This window comes from Larus michahellis, chromosome 3 (assembly GCF_964199755.1).
Source record: "Larus michahellis chromosome 3, bLarMic1.1, whole genome shotgun sequence".
Taxonomy (NCBI): Eukaryota; Metazoa; Chordata; class Aves; order Charadriiformes; family Laridae; genus Larus; species Larus michahellis.
This window is the reverse complement of record NC_133898.1, coordinates 37,595,224-37,615,634: the sequence shown is the minus strand read 5'-3', so window position 1 is coordinate 37,615,634 and position 20,411 is coordinate 37,595,224. Positions and strand designations below refer to the sequence as shown.

The window sequence follows — 20,411 nt, the reverse complement described above, 5'->3', positions numbered from 1 at the left end:
TTCCCCCCTCCCTTTTTCCTCTCTTTCCAGACCCTCCCGCCCTTTTTCCTCTCTCTTTCCTTTTCCGGCTTAAAAATCTTCATTCTTTTTCCTTGCTGCAGCTATCTGTCTTCTAAGGTATTCTTGTAGGAATGGATTTTGTGGTGAAGTCTCCAGACTGGGGAGAGCTCACTGCAAGGAGCAGAAAGGGTGGAGTGGAAGGCACTTTTGTGCATTACACAATCACTGAGGAGTCCAGGTCCTTTGGACTGAGGGTGCAGGTCAGTGCAGAAACCAGTGAAGCTGCAGACCAGGTGCAGTGTGCCTCACGTGCCCTTCTAGAGAAGGTTTACATCTCTCCCACAAAGAAGCAGCAGTCACTGCTGCATCACCTTGTGTTCTTTCCTAACGTGAGGGCTGCATTATGCTTCAGAATGCCCTGGGGAATCTAGCCTTAGTCAGACGTCAACTTTTAGTAGTTTTACTGCAGTCTTTTTATACCATTTGCAGCTCAGTTTCACAAACTCCCACTTTGGTCCCATGCTGGCTGTCTAACATTAATGAAGATAATGTCTACATGTCAGGTTCTGGTTTTTTTTTCTTTGTTTGAGAGTTTCTCTTTGAGCTTTGCCCTTGAGGTTTGCATTGTCAGCAAAATCTCACCATAAAAAGTATACCTTGATATTGTGCAGCTGGATATAGAGTAAGATACTTCTGTCCTCCACCCCCGTGCCCACGCCTGCCTTCAGACTCACAGAGCTGTAAGCAAAATTTCCGATCCAAAACCTGGCTGTATTACTGCTATAAACCCTGCTTGAAACCCAGCTACACTTCCAGTTTCTAGAGGGTGCAATTTACCCTATACCTTGGATTCATCCTCCTGTTAAAACTATAAATATAAAAATTAATTCATATATATATGAATTAATATAAATTCATATATATATGTGTGTGTGTGTATTAAAATTATGAAATCTGCTGGAGGAATCTAAGCTGATTTTGTAGCTTTTGATAAAATTGCCTTAGCCTACCAGGGATGAAGCAGAAGATGGACGCAAATATGAAACCTGGAGTCCTGCTTAATTTTGGGGAAAACTTGAAGAAGTGAGTGAAAGTTCCTGCATCTACTGTTTGTTCTTGGCTGGCTCTGTTCTGTGTTTTTTGCACTGTGAAGTGTAATTTCAGCTTGGTTAGGGTGGAAAGGCAGTTAATTCTCAGCTAAAGTGAACTGGCAGGGCTTTTCTTCCAAAACCCTGAGGTCTTTTCTTTGCATTTGAGGCTTCATATGGAGGCTCTAAGAGCAGGAGGCTGCGTTACATCTGTTGTATTTAGATAGGAGTTCTGCAATTCATGATGTAGGAAAGTGTTCGTATCTTCAGGTTCCTACTTTAAAGTAGGAGATATACATGGAGATATTCAGAGGAAGATAGATATTCCCTAAAGAAGAGAGAAAATGGATCTTCATCTGGTCTTATTTAGTGATACAATACACCAGATGAAGATCACACCATTGTGTTGTCTGAGTGTGGGTTTTTGGTTTTGTATTGTCTGATCTGAGCTATGAAAGCCCTTTGGGGTTCATCCTTTCTGTATGAAGAGTGCCAAGCACGTGGTTGTCTCATAATAAATGAAGTGGGTGGTTTGAAGTTGTATTGTTTTCAATTCTATCTTCTTGCAGTACTTTTTCCTCTTTGAAATACTCTTAAGAGTCTGTTATTGATTTGGAATATTAAACTGTTTTGTTATGGATTTATAGCTATAAGGAGCATTTAATGTGTTCCTTTAAGTTCCCTTCTTTAGAGTTGTTATTCCACATGCTGTATCTGGGAGCAGCAGACATGAACACACAAGATGATTTGCTGCAGTATTCTAAGAAGCCATTTGTAAGGAGTCCCAGTTTGATGAGGCTTGGATGTGACTTCATGAGACTTTTTTCTCCCAGCTTTGCATGAAGTGTTTAGGGGCCGTATGGCTGGGTGTGTGGGTGAGTGCTTCTACTGTCTCTTCCCCTGGGAAGTCTGAAAAATGCACAGTAACCCTCATCGTGCATGCAATAGCCTAAAAGCAAAAGCAATTGGTAGACAGTAGGAGGCTGAAGAAGCTGTGTGAGACTTGTATTGCTGGCTAAATGAAGAGAATATCTGATGACCACAGGGCAAAGCCCACCCAAAGACACATTGAAGCTGAAGAATTAGACTTTATCTGAAGTCTTCGGTGCATCAGAAAATTGTTTCTTTTCCTACTAATGCTTTAGAAGTTTGTGGCAGGAGTTCGGCTCTTCAGTCAACATTTTAATTTAACTCAGTACTCAAACCTTGACAATGACCTCAACGACCTGGCCTAACTTTGAAATTAGCTCTCCTTTGAGCAGGTCCCTTCTGCCTGAGGCTCCTTCCATCCTAAATTGTTTTGTGATTCTCTAAACTGACCCACCATAAATCAAACTAGGAAAGCAGACGTGTGGCCCTGTAAAGAAAAGGGACAACAGTAAGGCTCTTTGCAACCTACTGTCTCCTGTATTATTGCTATGACACCAACTCCTTGAAATAGGCTGTAGCAGAAGGTGTTATTTGGTTCCCTCTCAGTGCCTGGAATCCATGGTTGCTTTTGGTCTGAGTGACTGCATGACTTCCTTAGCTCAGGAGACTGCTGGTGAAACAGTCTGAAATGTGGAATTTCTCAAATGAATTCCCTGAAAATAGTCTTGCTTTCAGTTAGCCTATGGCTCAGTGGAAATCTCATAACACTGGTAAGTCACAGTGGGAGGATGTTGCCCTTTGCAAACCGCGGCATTCCTTCAACTGGATGTTTGGAAAATGCCAGCAATTGTGGAGTTAACTTGCTTTTTTCCCACCAGCATCTGTTCCTTTTTCTGTTAGCAGAATGACTTCATGCTCAGATGTTTGGGATGATTTGTTAGCTTGATGCTGACATTGGGTCATTCCAGAATCTTTAGTCTAGGTATGGAAGACAGGCACATGGCTTCAGAAATTACATTATTAGAAATGCAAGAAGGCTCTAGAGCAGTAAATTCAGAAATTCCGACCTATGACAAGCACAGGACATAAAGGGAAACAACAAAATGCAGCAAGAGTGTCACTAACGCAGCAAATGCACAGATTTCCTGATTAGTGGTGTTCTTGGATCTTTTAAGTGTGAAAGAGCTGTTTGGTTAATGGCACCTGTTAATGTGTGTGGTAGGCTGAAGTAACAGTTCCCAAATTTGGGCAACATGGTTAATACAGTGTAAAAGGAAGCCTAAAACGATATACATTTCCTTCTACGTCATTTAACACAGAGAATGTGTTCTTGCTGGAAGAATGAAACTTGAGATTTGTATGACACCATCTCATTCTTTTATAGTTCCAAATAATGAATTTAGGCTTTTTTGTCATCTCACATAAGTATAAACTTGTTGATGTTGACTCCATTATTCCTTCTGTAGGTCAGCATAGCTGAGAAAAACTATTGGCCATTTTGTATGGTTTATCATTAACTTCCTGTAATTGTGACTTCATGGTTTTTTTCCTTGATATTTTCCTTTCTATAGCAGGTGCCCCAAAGTCGTTACTTTGAGAAACAATATAGTAGGCTTAATGATGTGAGAGACTCCTCTTAAAAATACATTTATTTTCTTGGAGGCATTGTTGTAGTGGTTTAAACGATGAATTTGGTGTCAAGGAGGCAAAAATGCTTGCACAATTCAGCTACTACACCGTTGTTATAGCTTGGAATCATGATACCTGAAAGACCACATTGTAGCAGACATAAGAGGAGATAAGAAGTTTTTCCAAATTGTTCATTTTACTTGGTTTATGTTTTCCATGCTGCAATGCTAACAGTTACAGGCTCATTTATTTATCTTGGTGTAAGAGGTTATTTTGGGTCAGAGCCTTGAAATTATATATTTATTTATGTATAACCGAAAAGTCTTCTCTTCCCCACCCCCCCATGGGAACAGCATGGAATATTTTTAGTTTCTTCCTCCCTCTCCCTCGTTCTCTCTCCCAACAAGAAAGGCTAGCTGTTGCTTAGCAAATGCCTTCCCAGCTCTTTCGTTCAGACTGCTGAAGACATAAACGCCATAAACTTGCCATGATATTTGCTATAGATATTCTGATTATGTAGAATTTGGGTGTCCATCTTGTAATTCTGCATTTTTCAGGTATGCAACTAGTGCTCCAGTTGAAGTTAGCACTCAACACTTCTCAAAAATCAGGCCCCAAATAGTCCTGAGGTTATACAGTGATAGTTGGAAAATTGTCATCATCATGCCTGATCCTGTGTTTCGCATTTGGCTTGCATTCTGTGGGAGTTTGGGAGAGCTCAGTGGGAGCAGATTTGACCTTACCATGGGAAAAAAAAAAAGAAAAAAAAAAAAAGGAGAAAACATTTATCCAGCTGTCATCCTACTAAAATGGTGTAATTTACTGTACTTAAGAACAAAAATAATGGTGAGCAATCCACTTCTGCTGCATGGGAAGTATGTGTAAATGCTGATTGTGTGATTTAGTGGCTGCCATTATGCTGTGTCCTTGTCTGTCCTCTTGTAAAAGTTCTGGGTCTTCACGATCCAAGTATGAGTCAGTCCTGCTGATGGTATGCAATAATAATAATATATACTGCGTACAATGCGGTTCTCACCGTTCAGATTAGTCTTAGGTGGATAAGCAAGAGCAAAGAATATGTAAACGACCAGCATATTTCCCTGATACATGCAAAGCAGATTTAGCACAAACCAGGGCTCACTTTTCTCTGTATTCTGAATGTCACTGAATGCTCACCAGCCTTTCAAAAGCCAGTGAATACCGAGCGGGAAGAGTTGCTGAATTCTTTTCAGTGAAAAGTTTAGAAACAGGCACAGTAACGAATTATTGCCAGGATCTAGTGATAACCATGAAGAAAAAGAAAGAAATTTCTTTCTACTGTTCTGGAGAATTGTTTAGTTTCCATTACAGTCAGATGTGACAGTTTCAGCTGCGCATCTGAATTGAGGTGAAAATCACATTGTCTTCCATAATATTCAGTCATCTGTTGAAAGGCACTTGGCATCTCAAACATTTTGCAGATGTAATAGGCGAGAGACATGACAGCTGGGAGAAAGGAAACAGTTTAACCTGAGCTTATGGAAAAGGGGGAGACAGACAAAGCAACTGAATGATACACTCAATATTGTGTTAGCAACTTAAAAGCCACGGGCCTCTCAGTCTGTATTTATTCCCTTTGTTCACTTGTCCAACAGCTCCTAACTTTACTGTTGTTTTTTTTTTAATATGACTAGGGTTAAATGAGGGAGACAAATAGAACATACGTGGCTGCTTTGACCATCCAGCTGTCATCACTATGAGTAAAGGGCCCAGAGCAGAAGTGAGCTGGAGCAAACAGCAGTGTCACTAGAAAAACAGCGAGTGGACACGTTGAGGACAGTGAAGAGAAACCTTTTAGAGTCTGGCATTAATAAATTCTGTGTGTGCGCCCAGAAGAACTTGTCGTGGGTAGCTGTGCTGGCTCTATGTAGGTGTGTCGTAGGTAATTCCATGTGTCTTTGAGCACGGTTAGTGACATTTATTTCCCATCATCAAGCAACACACAGAGTGATTACATAATCAACATTAGGAATGGTAGGTGACTTCATTTTATTTAGAAAATACTGTAAGTGGTTGCTTGTCAGAGATAAACAGAGTAGGACAAAAAGATAAACTTTCAGTGCAGGCATGTGGCAGACAGGAGGCTCAGTTACGCAGGCTGGGCTCTTCTGTGGCTTTTCAGATTGCGTAAAGAATGCCAGGAGGAGGAGGAAAGGAAGTGTGGAAGGAGACGGTCCAAATGACATAAATACTAGTGGGGCAGGGATACAGCTGAAAACGTTGCTGTTAGAAGGGGAACAAGGTAAACTGGATGGGTGAGGAAAAAGTCCATTTGTGTATCCACAGCATGTTGACTGTAAGCTAAACAGCGTTACTGTTAGAATGGAAATGTACACACAATACTTTTACGTAATGCAGAGTAAAAAGTAGTAGGGACAATGCGGAGCTTGGATGTTAATGAAACAATAGAGTATGTCCCGCTGTTGTTTAGGATTTGTTGGGATAGTGACAGATTGTTGGCTTCACCTGCCACAGGAATTACTGCAGAACCTTGACCCTAACCTCAAACTTGCCACAGGTTTGTGGGAACAGAGCTGTGGTTCAGGAGTATAATCCAAGTCCACAGCTACACAGCTGGAGGGCACACTGTGACTATGAGAAATGTTTTGTCTTCTCCTGAAGAGCTGCTGAGTAGAATGGTCATGAACTGACCTCCTGACCGGTAGGATCCTCCACAGTGGACATATCCCTTCACCTCCAAAAGAAGTATACAGAATGGGCTGAGGGAAGGGAGGCTCCTGAGAACTTCTTCATTGTTAAGTGCAGGGAATTCATGAATTGCCTTATTTGACAGCTTATTATTTAGATAATATGCTTATCAACTGCAAAATATCAGTTGATTGACTTGGGGCTTGTGAAAAGTAGAGCATATAAGAAGTTTTAAACATGAGTATGGACTTTAGCTAATAGGGCAGAATGATCTTTAGGGAGTAACGGAGTCAAAAGAACATATCCAACAGGAGACCGACTTCCATGACAACGGTAAAACATTCAGGGGAGGAACCATGCATAATACCAGTAGACTTAAATTTGGCAAGTAAGCGTTGTCCTGAGGGCTGAAGGTGACGGATAATTCAGTGTGACTTCAGCTGTACATTTTAGTAGTTCTGTAAGTATAGGGCAAGTTGTCCTCTTGGTCACTGCACTATATCCATAAATTAATGCCTGGTGATGGTGGAATCCCCATCCTACAGGAGGGCTAAATATGTTTGAAGAGGGACAAGCGTGTTTGTACGATCTGTAAATGACAAGAGGAGGCTGATGCAGTCAGTGCTGGCAGCAAGTATATGCCTGTCTGTATTGAGGAGAATGATAAGAAGCCAACAGAAGAGGAAAGAGAAGAAAGGTTCTTAAAACCAAAAGTATACTGTGCAACCTTGCTACAATTTAAAGTTCCTTAAAATGGGATTCTCTCCATCAGTAATCTATAGTAAGTCTTCTGCCAGACGTGGTTACTTTAAAACTTAATCTTAAACACTACAAATGTACATTTCATTAAAATCAGTGGTTGAGACTTCTGAGGTTTCAGAAAAAAAATAATTCTTATCTCAGCTCATAGCACTGTACCAACAGCCTTTCTGCCTGCCAGGTATGGCATTCCAGTCCACTTTCAGTGAGAAACTATGTATCTATGTGTGTAAATGCAATGGATCTGGCATATTTTCTGGAAGATAAGAAATAAAAGCATGGCCTTCATCTCCATTAGACTGATACCAATTAGAAATAATTAATTTGAAGTGGTTTTGAGTGTTGGATTAGGTTGGAAATAATGTATCGTGTGTATACAATGTGCAGCTTCTAGAGTTGCTATATCTATGGGTGCTTGGGAAGCCAAAAAAGTGATGGATGGAATAAGCAGTTCAAAACAAAGCATGTATTTAACTTTATTCGAAAGTTTTTCAGCCTGTGGTAGGGCAAACCATCTTTCAGAAATGACTGGTAGTCCCATTTCAGTTTCTAAAGGCTGATGAATTTCAGCAGCGTTGAAGCTTCTCTTAGTATTTTGAAAAGATTTCTAAGAAGGAGTCCTCATCCTTCATAAATGTATCCCTTTTTCACTTGATGCTTTTAGACTTTATTACGTTTTGTGGCAGTGAGTTCCACAGTTTGGCAGTATAAGAAATTTTGTGATATAAATAATAATATGAAGCCTTTGATTCTTCCTTTGAAAGGCTGGTTAGTAACCAGCATCGGAGGTCATTATTAGGTCTATCAAGTTAGTGGCAGCGGGACAGAGATCAGGCTAAATGAGCAAAAAAAATTAAAAAAAGGAAGAAAGAAAAAAACCCTGTGGTCTGTTAGGTAAAATGTTCCCGTGTCATTATCCAGTGAACTGGAAGCATGTATGGCTATACCTGACCTTTATTAGAGGCAACTAGAACTCCTCGGTTGTATGCTCCAGCTGGTAATTAATGAATATTCCCTTTCAATAAGTTATACAGTAGACTGCTTTTGTTGCAGAAGGATTATTATCCGCACATCAATAGCTTAATTCCAGGGAGAGAAGTAATGTTTGTTTTTCTCACTCTGGATAAATTGTGCTTAAAAGGCTTGAATATAGCTCCCTCCCCCAAACCCTGAGAATATTTGTGTAAATGCTAGTTATGGAGTCTGAGAAATGGAGTAGTGACCACATCTGTCTAGTGAATGGCTGAGTCCTATGGTCTGTCCTGTTTCAAAATTAGCATCTCTTGGGACATGGTTGGCTTTTTGGAGGCGTAAACTGTCTGAAAAGCTTAGATGTATTTTAGCTGCAATTCTGAATTAGTATTTCATCCCACAGCAGATCAAACACGTTTTGTGTCTTTTAATGAAAGGGCTTTTTATTTATGCAGCTTTGGCTGCTCTGAACTGAGACGTAGCCAATAGGATGGACAGTGTGTTAATGAACAGGTAAATGTTTCTTTGAAAGCTGAATTTCTCCTTGAAGTGAAGAAAAGTCAGTAAGTCGGTCATGGAGAATGGGGGGAACAGTGATTTGGATGAGAGTGCAGTACAACTTCAGTGTGGATTGATTCTTGGCTGTGCTACAGATTTCCTGCGTAACTGGGAACTGTGTAATTGTCTGCATCCCATTTTCTCTGTTTCTGCTGATCTCACTGAAAGAGAGACTGGAAAACCTAATATGTGAATTTCTTTAAGGACCTTTGACAGTGTAGAGTGTAAGGTGTTACAAGATTGTATTGTATTCAGCATTAAGAGCAGACGTTGTGATAAGCTGAGTCTTTTTTAAAAGTATCTGAAGGGAGAAGAGTAGCACTTGTGGGAAATACAGCACGAGTGCCAACCATCTTCCATGCTCCAAGCAAACAAAAACCCCACCTTCTTTATAGCGGCCAGAATATTTGTGTGCAGAGCAAGGGTCGTGCACCTCACTTTGAAACAGCACACAGACACGAGTCTGAATCCTGCACATCTCACACGAATGTTTTACCAGCTAAGCTGCTCTTCTGAAGAGTGCGGGAGGGCTTCATCCAGAAGCAGGGAATCTTTAACCAGCAAAGCTTTCATCTCAATTAATCTAAGTCATGTTAAAAGTTAAAGTTTCGGTGAACTGGCATTAAAAAAAAATAAATCACTGAAAAGTCCCCAGTTATTTGTAATCAGGATCCCAATTCCCATTGCCGTTTAATGGGAAATACAAAAAAAATAGCTACAGGGACTTACTCAGTATAACAAATAACATATTTAACTTTTTCTTAAAAGGTATTAGTTTCTTGTAATGACTTCAACTCCAAGATTTATATTTTCTGAACAGTATGTGATGATGCTGACCCTTCATACCAGGTAAAATAAGCTGTCTTTCACCTCTGTGAGGTACTAGAATGATGCGTGCAGGCTTTTGAGAAGAGGAACCACACTAACCTTAATGTCGCTTTTGCAAGAAAATGCAATTCTTTGTGACGCAAGTATAAGCCTGAGCCATGCGGTGTCCGAACACTATACAGTGAACAAGCTGGAACAGGAATTTACATTACAGTAGCCTCATTTCATATTCTTCATCTATGTTTGCACGCTGTTTTTATTGATATAGAGAGGAGCTCAATGAATGGCACCACGGTCCCTTGCCCAAGAAAGATTTTAAACCCACATTTTGCAACAGTCGGGTACGTGGCTTGTTCCCTTTCTGTTCTGAGCAGTGCAAAGCAGTCAGATCAGCTGCGTGCAGTTCTGAAGAGACGGGTTTGAGAAGGAAGTCATTCTAACTCTGTCAATGATTTCCTGGATGAGTTTTTATTGTCACGTCACCATATATGTCTCCCGGTCTCCATCTGCAGGACAGAACCCTTGTAAAGTTGCTTATTTTGCGGATGTATTTGTTAATGCTTTGACATGCTTGGATTTTCAGGACACACTCTAGAGAACTGCTCAACATTGTCTGGGGTCCGTTTGGTACAGAGTTAAATACCAATGTGTCATCACTGGAAACTGAAACCCAGTGCTCGCCACAAAAGAGCTTCGATGCAGGCAGTTACTGTTCAGGCTTTCCCTGTGCTGTTTCTTTCAAAACTGAAACCATCTTGAAAGAATCACCCACCATATAAACAGTGTCTTTCATTTTCATGATCCACTCAGCCATGAATAACTGGCATTTCCACGTGATTTCTGTAACACTAGTGTTTGGTACGTCTTTGTAGAAGGTTTTTCAACAAAGGCACTGGTCTATAAATCTTGATTATGCCTATTATGGCAGTCCTTGTATTGCAAATGCGTGTCCCACTGGCATGGTATCCACGGAAGGTCTCTGCTCTCTAGAGAACAGCTTGCCCAATGGATCAGGTCTTCCAGGATTCACAAAAAGGCTCTAAGGATCAGCTGAGCTCTGCGCACAGTGCTTGTATTTTATTTTGTTTCATTTTGATTGGTTCAGATGGTCCAAATATTTGCAGAACTCCATTAAGTCCTATTTGGGATGAAGTCATAAGTTCCACTTCCCACCAAGGCATGGAGCCTGTCCAAATTAGTGTCAAAGCCTATATAATACCTTGGCTATATTGTAGGCTTGTATAGTATCAAGATCCTGTTTTCACAGCAGTTACATAGTTGTTACTCCAGTGAAGAATGATATGGCCCCTTATAAAGTCCACAAGCTGACGTCTGTTTTTTAATGTAATATTTACACTATTCAAGGAGCTAAAAGAAGGCTTTGCTTTAATAGATTCCTTCAGCTAATGTTTTCCCTTATACAGATGGGTTATTGTTTCCAGCTTTTGATACCTATGTGGCTTTGTATATTAAGGCCTCATTTTTGGGTTTGGCTTTTTTTTTTCTCTTTTTTTTTTTTTTTTTTTTTTCCCCCCCCTGCTCTGTGTCTCCTGGAGCAAAGGAAGCGTTTTGCTATTATCATCAAGTTGCCTTGTGGTTTTCTCTGAGGTTTTATTTGAGGGTCAAACCCCTGGAGACACTAAAATCAAAGCATACAAAAAAACCTTAGCACCCTGCTGTTGCCCTCTCCCCCCCCCGCCACCCTCACCCTGAATTGCTTTCTATTTTTGACATATCTTCCCCTCTCTGAGAGGAAACAGGGTACAGCAATTTCTTACCATGGGCAGAACTCAGCCTGGAGAAGAGAAGGCTCCAGGGAGACCTTATAGCAGCCTTCTAGTACCTGAAGGGGGCCTACAGAGAAGATGGGGAGGGACTCTTTGTCAGGGAGTGTAGTGATAGGATGAGGGGTAACAGTTTTAAACTGAAAGAGGGGAGATTTAAATTAGATATTAGGAAGAAATTCTTTACTGTGAGGGTGGTGCGGCACTGGAACAGGTTGCCCAGGGAAGCTGTGGATGCCCCATCCCTGGAAGTGACCAAGGCCAGGTTGGATGGGGCTTTGAGCAGCCTGGTCTAGTGGGAGGTGTCCCTGCCCATGGCAGGTGGGTTAGAACTAGATGATCTTTAAGGTCCCTTCTAACCTGAACCATTCTATGATTCTAATTTAGGCAATGAAATGGTTTTGGTTTTTTTTTCCCCAATGTCTCTGATGCTACAGGTGTGAACTTGTCTCTCTTTTGAAAAATGTTGCCTGTGATTTCTATAAATAACACTGTGCCACCTAATGATTTCATGTGGCTGGATAAAAATCTATATTTTCATACTAAATATAGGTAGCTTTCTGGGGCTTCATAATGGAAATAGAGTGCCAGGTTTTAAGCACATAATCACATTTATTTTACTGAAGTAAAACACACGTTGACAGCCACAACAGTCTGGTCTGAACAGGGAGTGTGGAGGACCACTGAAATTAGATGGACTTTTCTGCTTAATATGCTTCTGGGCCAAAACAACTTCAGAAAGTGGGGATTGCATAGTGGAGTATCTGCTAGAACTTTTTTAACCTCAGCAAAGTACAGCTTCAGTCAGGAGAAAAGCTTACACTTGCTGTGTTCCACTGAAAACAGTTTTCTCCCAGTTCTAATTAAAAACAAAACCAAAACATAAGATGTACAGACTCGGAGTTCAGACCAATTTGTAGTGGATGGAGAATGGTCAAAAGCAGCATATACCGAGGACCTTATCTCATTTGCCAAGCTAACCTCCTATACAGATATACTTTAGGGCATCAGAGTCTTCTTATCCTTGGTTCTGATTGAAATTTGTAATGGTTTGTGTTCAGATAGGAAATTATTCAGAATTCTGATTTTTTTAGTTTATCTATCCTGATGCTCTTCGGCCTGCATGTCTAAACTAGACATCTAGAAAGGTTGGTTGCGGCATTCCAGCATTTATAATTTATTTTTTTTCCTTAAGAATTTTAAGGAGAAAAAATATTGTAACTTATTTGGGGATATAAAGCTGGATCCAGGCAGTTCTTAATTTACGTGTGTTTGTTTCTTTACTTGGAGTTCAGAATGGAGGCAGAAGTATAGGGAACATAGGTATGCACTGTTCTAACAATGTTCTTGTCACCTGTACTCTGCAAACAATTATAGCTGTCACTTGGGCTTCTATAATTTTACGCAGAGAAAAATGTCAGAAGGACATATGAGCACACCTTGCACTTTGGATTGGTGGCTCAACCTGGTTCCTTGCAGAATGACCTTACTTCATTACCTCTGGATTAGCTCCCCATCTCTATTATTCTCTTTGGGGATGATAAGGTTATCTTATAAAAATAATGCTGTATTTATCTATGGTATGTTTTAATTTATTTTTCCATCATCAAGGTCATGTATTGACTTTTTCACAGGAGGTTAAGGTTTGCCAAGTGTGAAACTCTTGTCAAGGTTATGAATGCCACATTCGCAGAAAAGGGGCAGCAAAAAGCAGTCTACTGATGACATGTGGTGTGACAATTCCAACTGGCTATTGGTAGGGAGTTGCATATTTCTGTAATGTGCCATTTGACATGGATTTGGGTCCATCACATTCCTGCTGATTGTGGCCAGAAAGGAAAATCAGCAGAACTTGCCACTTAATTTGAGAAAGGTCACCTTGTTCTTAATTGTTACATTTATTATCATGAGGTGGTGGGTGCATAGCAACTGTGGATGTAATTGGTATCTCTTGCCACTTCGCCAGCATCTCGTACTTTTCATACAGTGGTAGTCTACTACATGATGCTTTGTTTAAATCTTGTGCTCTTCCTAATTTTTCAGTTGGATGCAAGGGCTGAATAAAGAGTTGTGATCTGTCTAGGATGTGTCTGTACTGCAGTCCTTTGCTAGATGGGAACAAAGCTGATTTGTCAGTATCATGATTATTTAGTTTACATGTTGAAAGACCAGTGGAACGAAGAGAGGGGAAGGAAAGATCCAAGTCTCAGTTGTGATTTTGTTTTTAATGCTAAATATGAAGATTTTGATTTGTGCAGAATTGTTGCCATGTGTTGGTATGTAGCCTGGCAGGAACTTGTCAGGTAGCAAGGTGTTTTCTGAATGTGGCTCAGCAGGGAGCATGTAGAGATATTTCTCATCTCTGATTTCTAAATTCTGGAATAGCTGAGGTATTCTGATAGACCTACACGTTTAATATTGTTCTGTATATCTTCCAGAGTATCTTTTCTAGGATGAGTAAGCATTCATACATAGACAACTGGTGAGATACACACAGTCTTCATCCACCTTTGAACATCCTTAAGATGAGTCAAGTGGTTCAGTTTCTTATGATATACTATGAGTCTTAATATGAGTTATTTGTAGTTTATAATGGGAGATTAGAATCCTAGAAACGAATCCTCATTTTGCCGGTGACTGTTACACCTATACAGAAATAGACACATTACAATGAAATCTCATTTCCACTGAGCAGCCAAGGAACAAGAAAGAATTGATTCTGAGTAGGGTTGGATCTTCCTTTAGAAGTTAAACTTGGTTGAGCTTAGTCTGGTGAAGTGAATTATTTGGGATTATAGAAGGATTAATACTGCTCCTACTGTAATTGAGGGGACGCTCTTCTGTTCGTTTGGATGTTCTGAGGTTGTGCTTAACTTTTTTAGAATAGAATAGAATAGAATATTATATTCCAGTTGGAAGGGACCTACAATGATCATTTAGTCCGTCTGCCTGACCATTTCTGGGCTGACCAAAAGTTAAAGCATGTTATTAAGGGCATTGTTCAAATGCCTCTTAAACACTGACAGGGTTGAGGCATCGTCCACCTCTCTAGGAAGCCTGTTCTTGTGTTTGACCACCCTCTCAATAAAGAAGTGTTTCCTAACACCTAGTCTAAACCAATTTTTGATTTATCACATCAAAATGAGGCAGTCTTTTGGCTTCTTTTTAGGTTCCTTGACTTGACTTTTTTTTTTTTTCCTAGCAGATGTTAAATGCCTTTGTTGGTGAATCCCAACATTGCTCTAGCAGTAGAGAGGCAAAATAATTTATAAGATCTGACAATATGAAGCTACAAAATGTAAACCTGTTATCTGTAAATGGGCTGTCCTTCTACTTGGAAACATAGTATGTTTAAGGGACTGAGATTTGCTGCTTAGATGCCAAAGATAACTGTGTCTTGATCAAACTTTATTATTCTGTGTTCAATGACCTTAGCTGAAGGGGATTCTTTTTATCTGACACACCATGGTGATAGTGCTAACGTTACACTTTCAGAAATGTTTGTAATAAATGCTATAAAGCACATCCATGTGCATTATACATAAAGAACAGCGCAGTGAAGAATCCCAGGTGGTTCTACAGTGGTATTTCATCCTGTAAAGGCTCCTTGTCTAAGCTTGTTTAACTTTCTGTTTCAGGAACAAGAAGATCCTAATAAGCTTGCTACCAGCTGGCCAGATTACTACATTGACCGCATCAATTCCATGGCAGCAGTAAGTTACCTCTCCTGCAAAGCAGGGAAGATTTCCTACCACAGAGGTGTGTTTCTTTAGGGAGAATTCCCCACAGGAGAGGAATGTTAGCCCAAGTGCATGTCTGATTTAAAATAGGACTTCTGAAAGAAAAAGAGTTTGTGTATTAAGAAAGAACCCTGCTCTAGCAGAAGAATAGATTTGAAAGCACCGTAAGCATTTCCAGTTTTTATTTCTACAATAATGAGCACTGAAGGCAATTAAATTGGATTCTGCAATGAAAATTCAGAGATGGAGTAATGAGATTGATGGTTTAAAATTATTTACATGCCAGCTGTGAAGCCTATCCCAAGGTGTGGCCCTGATCCTTTGGTCTCTGCTCATTGACTGGTCCTGGAAAGAAGGCACAAAAATGGCTGTGGGCCTTTTTGGAATTCCTGTACAATTAAGATGGCTTTAAACTATAGTAGACTGTTGGAGCACAAAGGTAGTTCAGCTATGACCCCTATTTTGGAAATTTTGAGGAATGTTAATGTAAAGCTAGCTTTCAGCACATGCACACACTCATGCTTGTGTCTTGGCAGGGCTAGACAGTCTGAAACTGTAACAATTGAAAGCACCTTTTTCCAAAACTATACTTTTAACTGCAGTTAGCATTTTTGGAGACCTGTGTGCCGTTTGGGCCAAGTAGAGGTGAAATAATTTGGTTCTTCAGGAGGAATCTTGAGTGCAGCCTGTAAGTGAGTATTATCTTGTGGACAAGAGGGAACTGGGGCCCTATTTATCCCTTCAGAACAGAAGAACAAGATAATTATTTGATGATTCAGAAAAGCAACTATTTGAAAACTAGGTAAAGTTTTGTTGTGTAGTTTCAAATTGATTTCTAACTAATCTATGAAATAACACTGGGGTTATTAGTCTAGTAGAAGAATTAAAGAAAGGGTAGTTGTTTATGTAAGATACTCTTATCTAAGAGCAGATAAATAGAGGTACATAAAGCTGTAACACCTTAGACATCAGACACAAACCAACAAGATATTTGAGGAAAATTTTCTCTAATTGTCCTTGTTCAATAGCTGTATAATTGTCATGGTTTGGGCTCAAACCAGGGTGATAATATGTCTTCCTCTGAAGCATCCAGTAGAACTGGTTACCAGCAGAAGCAGGACACCTGCACATAGTGTCCACTGATCTTTTATATGCTAGATCTTATATTTTGAAATTATATCCTTTTACTGATTTTTGTAGCCAAATTTTGCCTCCAGTTATTTATGTGCAATGTCTATTCAGCTCTTTTTTGGCAGTTGTGCAGAAGTGATGGTGGAATTCTGTTCCTAGCATCTTAGGTAGCACACCTTATTTGTTTACTTATGTTTTTATGTTTGATTTCTAAAGGTTTCTCTATGCCTTTTGTATCATGATTATGAGCTATAAAATAATTTCATAAAAGTAATGCCTTAATGGATGCTAAATGTGTCAATACTGGTGCATTTCTCACAGTGAAATCTGTCTTGTTCAGTAAAAAAAAAAAAAATCAAGATTTACACATTGTTATAACTCACTCTAAGAGAATAAAAGAAAAGCTGCTTTCTACTGTGAGTCATGAATAACCAGAATGATCACCTTCCTTCATGCCAGATATTCTTGGGGCAGAGTAATGGAACAGAATATGGACTTGTTTAGAGAAAAGAGGTTGAGCTTTTGTGACTGGCATGGTACCGTGCTTGATTTCCTGACTGAACAAATTTGCTCTACAAGGGCCATTAAGGAAAAAAAATGAGTATGAAACCTTGCAATGTCACTAAGCCAAATACTTCTGGTAGGATTTGATCCAAGGCCTCTTGAATCCACTGGAAGTTTTTTCCATTGATTTCAGTGACTTTTGGATTAGTCTTTAAATGATCTTGATGTAAACCTGGAGTGAATATGTACACGCCACTATTGTAAATCTGGAGCAGTTCCATGGTATGAGACTATATTTTGGCCTATGTTTCTAATTTTAAACATGTTTTAAGAGCACCAATAAACACCAGCCCCGTAATGTTGTTTGCATGCCTCAGCACTGAATGATTGATAACCTTTTATTTGGCTTCAAGCCTCATGATTTACTCTTACACTTGAAGTGTTAAGAAGACACACTGAGGTTAAAACCCCTGCTTCTGATTTACCACTTAGTTGCTTCCCTTTTAGGCAGGTGAAACTTCGTTGACTTGATTTCACAGGAATTGTATCAGCGGAAAACTGGAGTAATCCAGCTGAGAACCAGCTCCAACACACTTTAAAAGACATGTTCTATTCATTATTATTTAGACCTCTGAGATTCCTAGCTTCCAAACGGTTATTTTGGGTCCCTTATAATTTCAGTCCTAAATTTAGTGCTAGGGTTTTTTTAATTATTTTTTTTAAACTGCATCCAAGTGGAGCTGGCTCAGAAGTGGTGAAAGAAAAACATGTTTCATGTTGCTTCCTGACACTGTCTAGTCTATTTCAGTTTGCGTCTCTTGGGCACTATCAGGTATTGCAATATTTTAATTAGAATAATGCAAGAAGTTGAAATGGTAGCAATAATCACAGAAGTGTTAGTTTAAAATGCCTTAAGTCACCTTTTTTTAATAAAATTTAATCTTTGCATCTCCTGTGAATTAACTGCATAAGAATCTTTTTACATGTGGCTTTCACATCTTTTTCTATGTCCTTTTGTTTAATTAAGAAGTTCTTTTTCATATATTAGCTTGGCAAAAAAGTTCTCCCTACCTGCTGATGAAATGGAAATGGCACCTTTACCCTGCTGATATCATTAAGCACCTTTTTGTGCATTTCAGCAGGCCAAGGCCCCTTTACTCAAGGATCACTTTCTGAGAAGACCCGCCGCACTGTTACCCATCGTATGTGCCCCTCACAGATTATGCTTGAGAGCAATGTGGTGATTCCTGACGTGTTTGACATTCCCTACTTGTAACCTTAGACCACTATGTTAGGAAGCACTTTAGGTCACAGATTCCTGATCCAGTTCAAAAAGCCACACGTTTTAGGCACAGTTCTGTTCCCACAATTGTTTCTGGTGCTGTGATGTTTTAGAATTCAATAGTTTTAAAACTCAATTCTCACAAGAGCATATAACAGTAAAACTAGATCTCGATACTAGTCCGTAGTGTGCAATTCCTGTGGAGGGACTGTCCCATCCTTCAGGTGACCTCACTGAAAGGAAGAGTCTGTAGATCTGTAGAGGCCAAGTAGATCATTGGTAGAGTATCTTCTAGACCAGTCCTTCAAAGAAAGGGACATCTGCTAATGATGTCTAATTTAGAAAGAGGAGCCTCCAAATTTGTCCAGTCTTCTGATGTCTACATGCTATAAATGATACTGGTGTTTGTGCGTAGGTTGCACACCCACAATCAGAGACCATTTCCACTATCGAGGTCATTGTCATCTTCTGCTGATTCATCAACGCACAAAACTTCTTTTCTTAAAAATGTAGCAGCTGCCCTGTTAATATCACATGTAAAGAAACCTCTGTGTGCTCCTTCTGCCCTCCTCACCCCATGATACTGTCTGCTTGGCAGCACAAATAAACAGAGACCTCACTTTACTGGGAGGAAAACTTCTGACGGCACTGTGTTGCTTTTATGAGCTTGGCTGAGCATGCATTCCCACTGAGAGACTTTCAGGTGAACAGTAGTTGCAGATCCAGCTTTTCTGGAGAGATGGCTTGGTTGAGAGTATGAGGCAGGGGTCAAGATTAATAAATACAGCTGTAACCAGGCCCTTTTCCTTTCCTTTTGAGAAAGCATTTGTTCAGGGCAGAGCAGCTTCACAGGACATTAAAATTATGTATCTTTCAGCAGAATTTAGCAGGTGGATGATAGCTCCTCCATCTGGGTTAGGTGACATCTATGTTACTTTAAATTTATTTGCTTAAAAGCTCAATTTTTAAAATGAATATCTATTCATAGTTTATGATTCATAGTTTATTCTCTTAGTTCAGCCTTAATGTAGTTAGAGATGTGGTGCATCTTGAATTTCAACTGACTTGTTTCTTTGAAGAAATGTTTTAAAGTAGTATTGGCCAGGTATGTCATAGGAGGCATGCAATACAGTATTTTTTAATCAAATTTTTATTTTAATTTTACTTGTATTTGTTTATAAACTGGAAGTGATTTCAATAATGATAACACTTTGTTAGTTATGATTTTAGACAAGATCTAAAGAAAGAGCTTGGACTATAATGAGAAATCAGAACATCCAGTTGGTTTTTCTCTATTTATTCCATTTGCTTCCTTTGTTTTTTTCATTTCATTTATATGAGACTGTTAAGTAAAACTAGGTCCATCACACAGTATATTGCTGATGCTAGTCCATGCCCTTTTATTCTTTTTTTTTTTCTTTTTTTTCCTCTCTCTTTCTCACACATACTGTCATTATGGTCCCGTAGTTTCTTTCCCAGTCATTTAGAGAAATGATTAGCCACTAGGATAAGATGTGGGAATTAATCTGTGCTTTTAATAAAACTAAAATGTTTCATTTTTAATGGAGCCAAATTTTCAAAAATATTTTTTTGGGCTACCTGAAGTTTTACACATAAAGTTCTATGTGAATAACTGTTTTCACAAATTCCGTAATTTTTTCAAATTGGCAAATCAAGTAACTAGATGTTACACTCTCCTGGGTGATGCACTTAATTTGGAAAACTTTAAATATGCAAAATATGCTTTTAAAAAAGAGCCTTATGTATACCACTTTTTAGGGACCGGATAAAGTCCTGGCACTATTTGGCTTCCTCTTGCTAGTATGTCTGTTTAACTGATAGTAACTAGCTGCATCCTCAGCATAGCAGACGTTAGTCCTTCAGTGCAGTTCGGAGTTCAGGAAAGCAATTCATCAGTCAGCCACATTAATGAAATCCAGCCTCAAATAATGACAGTTCCCTCCCCTCTGTCTCCCAGGGACAGTTATGTTTTCTATAATTCTTGCCGAGAAAGCTATTTCATAATGCAAACGCGCGACCAGTCTGTCTTTAGAGAGGGCATGAGGATTTGAGTTCCTGGCGGTGCACAGGAGTGAGAAATGAAAGGCTCTTGGCTGCCTGCAGCTTTAGAAAAGGGGTTTTCTATAATCACCCTCTGTTGTAATGGCAGGATTATTTGTATTTGTTTCATTTGGAAATGGGCCTTTTTCACTCTGAAGGAAATACTGTTGAGCACCTTCCTACCATCCATTTGCTTTCCCCCCACAATGGCTCAGAGGAGAAATTAAGTCGTTGGAGGAATGGGAGCTTTTCAAAGGAGCATTTATGGGCCAAAGGAAAGATGACCAGATGGGCTGTCACCCAAGGAAATACAAATCAAGCCCCAAATCACACCCCAGGACTCTGCCATTGAGATTCCATAATGCCTGTTCAGGATTTCTGTTTATTTTTCGAAGAGAGGGATCATATATGGCTTGGCTTAAGCATTTCAATTTATGTTTCTGGCTGTCGGGGGATGCTGGCAAAAGATAAAACATCATCAGCTCATTTTCCATCAGTAGCGCTCTGTCATTCCATT

At 39.6% G+C, this 20,411-nt stretch overlaps 1 protein-coding gene across 6 annotated transcripts in view; it reads left to right on the top strand.

Moving 5' to 3' along the window:
- DAAM2 (dishevelled associated activator of morphogenesis 2) overlaps positions 1-20,411 on the top strand; it is a 212,829-nt gene that overhangs the window by 116,598 nt on the left and 75,820 nt on the right. For all 6 annotated transcript variants that reach the window (XM_074579706.1, XM_074579704.1, XM_074579705.1 and 3 more), the window contains one exon: positions 14,815-14,889. In XM_074579706.1, coding sequence (XP_074435807.1) covers positions 14,815-14,889 — 75 coding nt within the window. The remainder of the gene's footprint in view (positions 1-14,814; positions 14,890-20,411) is intronic.